The sequence below is a fragment of the Nanorana parkeri genome, unplaced genomic scaffold (assembly GCF_000935625.1).
Source record: "Nanorana parkeri isolate BGI_ZX_2015 unplaced genomic scaffold, ASM93562v1 scaffold808, whole genome shotgun sequence".
NCBI lineage: Eukaryota > Metazoa > Chordata > Amphibia > Anura > Dicroglossidae > Nanorana > Nanorana parkeri.
This window is the reverse complement of record NW_017307076.1, coordinates 364,048-373,259: the sequence shown is the minus strand read 5'-3', so window position 1 is coordinate 373,259 and position 9,212 is coordinate 364,048. Positions and strand designations below refer to the sequence as shown.

General features: G+C 40.4%; 1 protein-coding gene across 1 annotated transcript in view; it reads left to right on the top strand.

Annotated features, from left to right (window-relative positions):
• The window catches only part of KIAA1324L (KIAA1324 like), a 73,305-nt gene that overhangs the window by 38,512 nt on the left and 25,581 nt on the right, over positions 1 to 9,212 (top strand). The window contains exons 3-5 of the mRNA XM_018565039.1: positions 5,816 to 5,879; positions 6,587 to 6,734; positions 7,879 to 7,965. Coding sequence (XP_018420541.1) covers positions 5,816 to 5,879; positions 6,587 to 6,734; positions 7,879 to 7,965 — 299 coding nt within the window. The remainder of the gene's footprint in view (positions 1 to 5,815; positions 5,880 to 6,586; positions 6,735 to 7,878; positions 7,966 to 9,212) is intronic.

The following is a 9,212-nucleotide window of genomic DNA, read 5'->3' as shown; positions in this document are numbered from 1 at the left end:
AAAAAAAAAAAACATAGCGCAAGCTTCGGCGCTAGGCTTCGGGGCATTTTGACAAGTACAAGTACTTGTCAAAATGCCCTGTATCGGGCCCGATTCCGATGCTAGCATCGGTATCGGGACATCCCTAGGTTCCGGTATAACGTTATTGCTATATCATGTATAAGCTTCCATTCACACAGGAGCGGTTGCACGCGGAACAGGTCTAAACATAAAAAAACAATGCATTTTAATGTGCATTGTTCAGACTATTGCGGGGACCGCATGGTACAAAACCGTGCGTCCCGTAAAAAAAAAGTCAGAACGTGCTTTCAAGGGCGGATTCCGCACGTTCGCAGCTATAGAAATAGCCACGAACGAGCGGACTCTGTGCAGATGTAAAGATTTTAGCTTTTTAGTGCGGTGCGGTCTTCCAAACAGAAAACCGTGCAGGAAGTGCAAACGCTATATGTGAATGGAGCCTTAGGGGTATATGTTCATTATACTTTATTTGTGATTACAATTTATTTTTGTTTCGTTGTATGTTAAAGTTAACATAAGATCTTATTTCATGTCAAAAAGATTACACAATGACATAATCATGCGTGCAATAGTCTATCTGTTATCTATGGGCACTTAGACATAGTGCAACTGCTAAATATTTTCAACTGACAAGCTACAAGTAGTAAAACACATGTAAACAAATGCATAGTGGGGCTTTATTTACTAACAAATAAAAAAATGTATAGTCACCCATGGCAACAAATGAAACATGTGCTTTAAATAGAATTTACATAAGAATGCTAAAAAAGGATTTGGTAACTGGTTACTTGGAGACATGCTGTGTGCATCGTTCCCCAAGTTACCAAGTAATGTTCAGTCACTTCCTAGGGAATTCTCACTCTGCATTCCAGGCTCAGTGATCACTCGATCCAGTACCATCTCATGAACCTTTTATGTACATTTATTGCAGAATAATAGATTATTTAATTTAGGTTTGTTCTGTGATCACTAGATGCTGGTGATTTTTTTTATCTGATCAGAAGATTTAAATGCAGCATGTGACAATTTTAAATGTATAATTAGTTAAACATTTAAAAAGTTTTACTAATGGCTTTATTTACAGAGTTCTAATTTTAACTGATCATTCTCAATAGTAGCATCCTAGAGCACCCAGCCAGAAGCTATATCTGGTACCAGTTTAACATCAGCAGAATTAATTCTGATTCTGGTTGTTATTGCACTGAAGAATTAGCTTATATGTTTAGTGAATTTATTTATAAATGAAAGCAATTTGATGAATTTACCTCATTACTGTATAGACATATTTTTGTAATCGGGCCTAAAACTGGCCGTAGACATGCAGGCATAATCAAACCATCATAAAAGGTCTTTCAGTCCATCTTTACGGCTCGTTCACACCATCTGCGTTCGCTTATGATTAACCGCACAAGTTTTGGTTGGCCAGTGCAGCCCGAACGTAAGACAAGGCAATTTGCAGTACTTTTTTTAAGTGCACCGTAGTGAGACACGGTTCAACCGCATCACTCTGCGGTAAGCCCATAGAACCTAATTAAATGTCTCCTGTGACACTTCAATAAAGTTATAATAAAAAAAGAAACAATGTGTTGCGGCTCGATCGAGCGCATTGGCACTATATGGGCGGTTGAGCGTGGCTGCTGGTGTTAACAAACGCTTTAAGAAATGAGCACAAACACTTGAATCTCCAAACTTTTATGTCTATGGTATAGAGTATGAAGGTATATTCAGACACTGCTAATTTCACAAGGCTTTTTACCTGGGTGATTCATATTTGTCTGCAGGTTCCTATAATCATGAGGTTATTGCCTAATCCAACTCAGATTGGAGAAAATGCATAAAGTTGGCCACACACTGCTCGAATTTCAGCTAAATCTTGCTGACATGGGTGAAGTTTGAGCAGTGTGTAGCCCCATCGGCACCCCTTTATTTGACAAAAGTAAATTTTTTCAAATGACTTTTTTCGGAGGAGCCGGACTGAAAATTCTTAGCCGAACAGTAACTGCAGCCATTCAGCTGATGGGTAGGGGGAATATGAGCATTTTTACTTGTATAGCTCTGCAGCTAAAAAAAAACCTATCGTGCATTGCCAGCTTAAGCAACACAACACAACGCCCATGTGTGAACTGCACTGGTTGGTTGCTATTGCATTATCCCACATGAGCATTAATTGGTGGCAGAGAGGCTTCAAAATGCTTCTCTAATGCCTGATTTTAACACACGTGTGAAAGAGCTCTAAGAGTCATTTCAAGTCTGTGGCCATGATAATTTAGAATTCATGTGAGATTACCTATGCATCTTACTGTATAGTAGTCAACAGTGGGGTGCATGTAAACATCAGTGAGGCAGTAATAATTCTGTTAAACTTGTTTAAAACAGGCATTTTCACTGGAGATAGTTTCCTGTAGCCTTTACATTTTCTGTTGTCCGAGAACCTGAGGATGCAGAATCGTTCTTAAAAGGATAATTGGCCAATTCACTTACACTACCCCTGGGCACTGAGTATCAGAAAAATAAACACAAAACCTGTTTGGTTAACCATGGAATGAAAGGCAGTGAAACACGTATGGAGAGCAATAGCATGTGCCAGGTCAATAACTCTTTAGATAGTGAAGCCAGAGCCAACCTTGGATGTTTGGTAGAAATAATATGACATTTTGGTGTGGCAATAGTAAATGAAAACTATTGATGACACTAAATTCAGTTTTGTAGGCCAATCTAGCCATTGTAGCCCAATCAGAAATGGCCCTAACCTTTTCCACAAACAGATATTTATACTCATGAAACCATCAGCATTGGCACTGCTGGTATTGTGCTGGCGAATGCATCTGTAGTGGAGTGCTGCATCTTCTATCACTGTATACTTAGCAAAAATACACAAAATCTATGTCATTTTTTCTACTAGAGTTCTCATTTAGGATTTGTTCTGGCACCAAAAAAGATGAATCTGTAGGCACATTTCAAATTATGGGAGTGACAAATGAAACTTCATATTATAGTGATCTCAATCATCCATCTTCAGGTTATGCGGTACTGTGAACTGAATTTCTTGAGCAGTCACAGGGAAAACAATGCTCTCGCCCTAAGTCGTATTCTTAAGAAGCTGAATATGTGTAAAAGTTGTACAGGACAGACATACCACTGCTAGTTCTGCAGGAAGGACTTGAAATTCTGGTCTAAAGGAATGCCATTTGAAGATAACGTCGAAAACATAGTTACCATAGTGGACTTTGCTTTGTCCCTCCCTTGTGCATTTTCTTTTTAAAGCATTGCAAAAATTAAGACTTCCTTATGTAGAAAAACTATAACCAGTCTGATTGCAGATTTTTCAGAAACTGAAAGCTAATGGGTAGCTAGGCAAAAATGAGATGAAGCTGGATTGTTTTAAAAGTTTTGTTGTGATTGCATTCCCTTTTGACCAGCATTCAACATTTTTACATTCAATATTTACACAAAAATACTTAACATTGAGGGTGGTTTACTAAGGGTTCGTTCACACCAGAAACTGCATCACAACTGCGTGCGTCTGCGCAGTTGCATTGCAAATCTGTTTTGATGCGTTTTGACGCGCTTGTGATGCGTTTTTCCCCCCCTGCATGTCCCTGAATGATGCCACATTCGGATGCAGTCTGTTGCGTTTTAGTGAGTTTGCATGCGTTTGCACTGCATTTTGGTGCGTTTAGTGCAGTTAGATGAAGGTAAAATAGGACAAGCAGTACTTTTTGTGACAGCATCTGAACGGACTGCAATGGTGTGAATTAGGCACAAGAAAGCCCATAGGAAAGCATTGGGATGTCTTTTGACTGCAGCAGTTAAAATAAACCTATTTTGGGGCATTGCACGTCATACTATTATGTAGCAGAGCATATATAGTCTAATTAGCGCATAGTAGAATGTGTAACTGTCTTGCACCATCATCCTCTTGGCGCACTGCTGAACACATCTATTATTAATAAACTCATTTTCTAATACATTATTTATCTGGCACAGATTGTCAAGCTTTTTCTGCAATTTCTTTTTAATACAATTACTGCACTAGTTGCATCTTTCTTTTTCATTTTCAAAACTGAACTCTTCTATAGTGCATCCAAAAAAAGCAGGTGTCCGTGCACAAAATTGTTTGGTGCACTGACAGTAGTTTATCTGGCTCATTTTGTGCAGTTTTATCACAGTTTCCTGTGCTTAGCTCCTAAAAGTGGAACACCCTGCAGTATTCACACTGCATTGCTTATTCATTTCTAACTGATCCTTGTGGAATATGTAGTCGGCTGTTTGTTTCTCTGAACGGTGACTCACTGTCTGCTGTATTGCTTAGTAAAATAGGCAGCCGTGACCTTTAGATTTCATCTTCTACTAGATCCAGCCATTTGTTGCTAAGCTAAAACCAGATGATCACATATGGGCCTTTCAGGCCCTGAAAGCAGACAGAAGTTATTTAATTTTATCTAAAGACATGAGATGGCAGTCAGAAGATCCTCATTTTTAAATGTAGCATGTCCACAATGGTTTTGAATTATTATTAGACAGGATTAATATAGCGCCAACAGTTTGTGCAGCGCTTTACACTATACGGAAGACAGTACAATTACAATACGATGCAAGACAAGATGGTAAGGAGGGTCCTGCCCATGGGGGCCTACCAAATAAAAGGGGGGGGGGCAAGTGATAGATGAGGAGGTAGCTGAGTGGGGAGGAATTGCTTGAGAACGTGATAATTCAGTGGTTAGTTTGAGGCGGGATAGGCTTCCCTAAAGAGATGAGTCTTTATGGATTGCCAGAAGGCAGTCAGAGTAGGGGATAGATGGACAGGTTGGGGTAAGGAATTCCAGAGGATGGGAGAGACTCTAGAGAAGTCCTGGAGGCAAGCATGGGAGGAGTTGACGAGGGAGCTAGAAAGCAGGAGGTCTTTGGAAGAGCGAAGGGGACGGTTAGGGTGATACTTTGAGACAAGGTTTGAGTTATAACGGGGGACAGAGTTGTGGATGGCTTTGTAAGTGGTTGCTAATATTTTGAATTTTATCCATTGGGTGATTGGAAGCCAGTGGAGGGATTGGCAGAGGGGGGTTGCAGACACTGAACGGTGGGTTAGGTAGATGAGTCTAGCAGCAGCATTCATGATAGACTGAAGGGGGGGATAGCCTGTGTAGAGGTAGGTAGGCTAATGAGGAGGGAGTTGCAATAGTCAAAACAAGAGATAACAAGTGGAGGATGAGTAGCTTTGTGGTTTCATTGGTGGGGAAGGGGCGTATTTTGGAGATGTTACCAAGGTGAAGGCGGCAGGATTTGGATAGTGATTGAATGTGGGGCAGAAAGTTGAGGTCTGAGTCCAGGATGACACCTAGCACCTTGGCATGGGGGAGGGATAGATAGCAGTGTTACCAATCTCAAGGGAAAAGTTGGGGGAAGGTTCACGGGCAGGAGGAAATATCATGAGCTCAGTTTTTGATAGATTGAGTTTTAAGAAGTGTTGTGACATCCAGACTAATATGTCAGTTAGTAGATTAGTGTCACGCTATCGGATCACTATTGGTCAATAATTATATTGTGCCTGCGTGTAGCCTAGAGGTGCATTCAGTCATTGGGGAACGTTAGGCCTGATGGCTGGGGCAAAAATTGATTGACTGTGATGGATATTACTTTGTCACAGGCCATCAGCTGCAATGCTCCCCTTTTCCCCCCTTTTTTTTTTTTTACAAACGATTGTTTGTAAAGAACAGTCATATAGCTACTTGACTGAAGAATTAGCTGTGTAGTTTCTGTAAGCACCTTTAGATGATTTGTGGAATCTTACTCATTTTAGTGATTGATGTACCATCAACAGTTCCGGAACATGGTCCTCTGGCACCCAACGCAAGGATGCCAAAGTGCGCCCCATCAGCACTATAATTCAGGTTTACCACAACTAACACAAATCCAAAATGTTTATATAAAAAGAGACAGATAAAAAAGCTGAGGGTAGGAAATAAGAAGTTAATAAAAATAATTAGGGTTACCTAAAATTAACTACCCAATTACAAATTAACTGCAAAAAAAACAATCAGGATTAGCTACAAATTTTAGTCTGCGAGCTGTCCATTTTATAAAGGCACTAGAATCATGTTCCTGGTACAAAGCGTTTTTTTTTTAAATTTGGAGCTACAAACATGAAGGAATGCAAATGTAAAAAGTTTTTGTGCAAACAATAAAACAAATCAGCAAAAAAAAAAACACTAAATGCTAGTGAAGAAGAGAATGAAAGAGTTAATAGCAAATAATTGGGGTTCACTAAGGGTTAAAAAAATGTAAGAAAAGCTTTTCTTTGGTTATGTACACATGAGTTTGACATCTCAGTCCTGCACAGCGCAGGAGATAGCAAGGTGATGCAGAAGCATGACGCCCCAGCTGCGTCCCTTGCAGAGTGCTACCCAAGACACTGCCTCTGCCTTATTCTGGGCCTGACCCTCAAGGTAGTAATTGAATGTTCCTAATAACTGCACAATATACAGTATGTGATATATATAGTGTTAAAAAGAATCATTACATTCATGATAAATGGTATATGAGCTTTATTTCTACTGTCATCTCTTCTTAGCTCATCATGGATTCCTAAAGGAAACTACATAGAATCTAATCGGGATGACTGTACTGTTTCTCTCATCTACGCTGTTCATCTGAAGAAAGCTGGATCTGTGTCATTTGATTATCAGTATCTTGACAACAATATCTTTTTTGAATTCTTTGTAAGATTTGTTTTATATAATGCATTTCATATTATTTTTATTCCTGACGACCTGTAACTAAGCTCTCCGCCGGCAATGCAATTGGGAAAAACTTTATTAAATAATACAATGAACATTTTTTCCTATTGTAAGAATTAGCACAGGATTTAAAAAAAGTTAAAGTTTTGAATTCTACAGTGCCTCATCTATTTGCTAGGACAGTTAGAGAATTAGAGAATGTGACAGGGATCCCAAGCTGAAAAAAGTAATTTCAGGGAGGTGCCCTTCTCATTTCAGGGAGGTGCCCTCTGACCCCCCCCCCTTTCGCGCGTGCGGGGGGTCTAGGGGTCGGGGAAGAGAACCCCCCAGAAAGCAGCTTAAGAATGAATGGCTAGATTGATGTTGGCTATTTCAATTTGCAATAGCCAATAGCAAGCTGGGTGTTGCACCCGCCCTCTGCTACTGTCAAACAGCAGGAGGAGGACCTGATGGAGAACTTCAGGTCCACCTCTGCTGATTGACAGTAGTAGTGGGTGGGTGCAATATTCAGAATTAAAACAACCATAAAAAAAAACAGACAGCAGGCAAAGGTTTACTCTGCTAGTTTCTCTCCCGGTTGGCTGGGAGCTGTTATCCAATAGCGGGACACTCCCGAAGCATCCGGTAGAGTTGGGATGTCTGCTGTGATGACTGCCATGATTTGGTGTATTAAATGAGAATGGTTATGTTATTGTTTGCACTCCCCATGATCTTTTTAGTAAGTTACACCAAAGTTGTCCATATAGTCAAATTTAAGCCAGGCTTCCATGCAGAGCTAATGCCCCGAACAATCTATTTTCCCTGTAAGCGTATTGAAAGGTGTGTGTAGACGTAAGCATACATGCATTTATTGAAACCCCTTAGTACCAGTGTTATATTGGGAGAAAATTAGTTATTAGCTGGGAAAATCTAAATTTATAGTCTTTTCTTGCTGGGTTTGAAAAGGCTGAGGAAAATGATGGGGTGGCTGCGGCAGTCAGTATGTTTCATACACAATCGTGCTGATACATATTGACAGGATATGTGATGATGATCATGTAACGTCTGTGGATACCTTTACCCTTTTCCTTTATTCTTGAGGAAACTCCCACCTGTTATTGAGTTATGCTTGTTTTGTGCCTCACAGATCCAGAACGACCAGTGCCAGGAAACAAGTTCTTCATCTGACAAGTGGGTGAAGCTGTCTGATAATGGTGAATGGATGCATCATTCGGTATGGGTTTTTTCCATTGGCTTATGTGCCTCATACTCCGTCTGAGATTGTCATTACTGCATTGACTGTATATTTAGATCTGTGGCTAAATTTTGTAGGCAAAGCAAACAAGTATTTCATATGGGCCATGGTTTTACACACAACCACGTTGACTACATTCATACACCAGTGCCATTTTCTTTAACGCCTAGTAAACAAGCATGGAACCAGTGAAGTTTAATCTCCTGACACTTTTATATCAGTGACTTTCAAATATTAAAGTTAGAGGGTCAGTATAACAGTCAGTCAGATAGGATTTTTATGAGATTAGCCTTGCCCCCCTATGTTTCTCTTATGAGTTTCCTTTGGCTCTCTTTTTCATGCAGATACTTCATCACAGCTTTGAACACATACATCTCAATTTGTCATTCTTACAAGAGAACCAAAGCCATACCTTTTTATGGCTTTAGTTCCCTTTTGTGTCACAGGGGTACATTTACTAATGTACTCCTGTGACCCAAAACTCAGCATATAGTGGGCTGTTGCCTACTATATGCTGACAGTGCAGAGCCACACTGCAGCCGGGGCAGCTCTGCCTTTCTAAAGTCAGAGCCAGCTGTGGCCAACCCCTGTCCTGTCAGTCCCTCCAATGAGTGCTGGAGGAACAGAAGTGAGCATTTTAAACTTGTTTGTGACCCTTTTTTATGTGAACCACTAATACAAGATGTATCTTTGATCTACCTTTATTGGATTTTTCAGTAACAAATAATGCTTTAAATGTGAATAGGGCTGCTCATGAACAGACTGGAATGGGAACACCTTACCCACAATCACATTTGACTATGACAGCCATAAAGCGCAAGCAGGGTTACTTAAACCAACTGTACCTTTTTTACTTTATATTATATATTTAATGGGGATCCAAAACATAGCGGCTGAAAATTGCACTTTTGGCAAAACGATTGCAAACTGTCACCGGAGTGCAAGGGAGGAGAGGGCTGTGAGTGGTCAGCGTCTCTCCTCCCACACCGCTCAGCCTCCTGTGAGAGATGAGGAGAATGGTGGTGCGTGGGCAGAGATGGCTGTCAGCTGTCACAGGAGGCTGAGCTCTCCTCCGGCACCGTGAGTATTTGAGTATGAGTATGTTTACTGTGTCCCAAATTATGAATAAATAGGAAGTGATCTACATCACCTCCTGTTTATAAATGATTGTGGATATGGTAAACATACTATCTCCACAAGTTATGAATGAACAGGAACACTCAGTA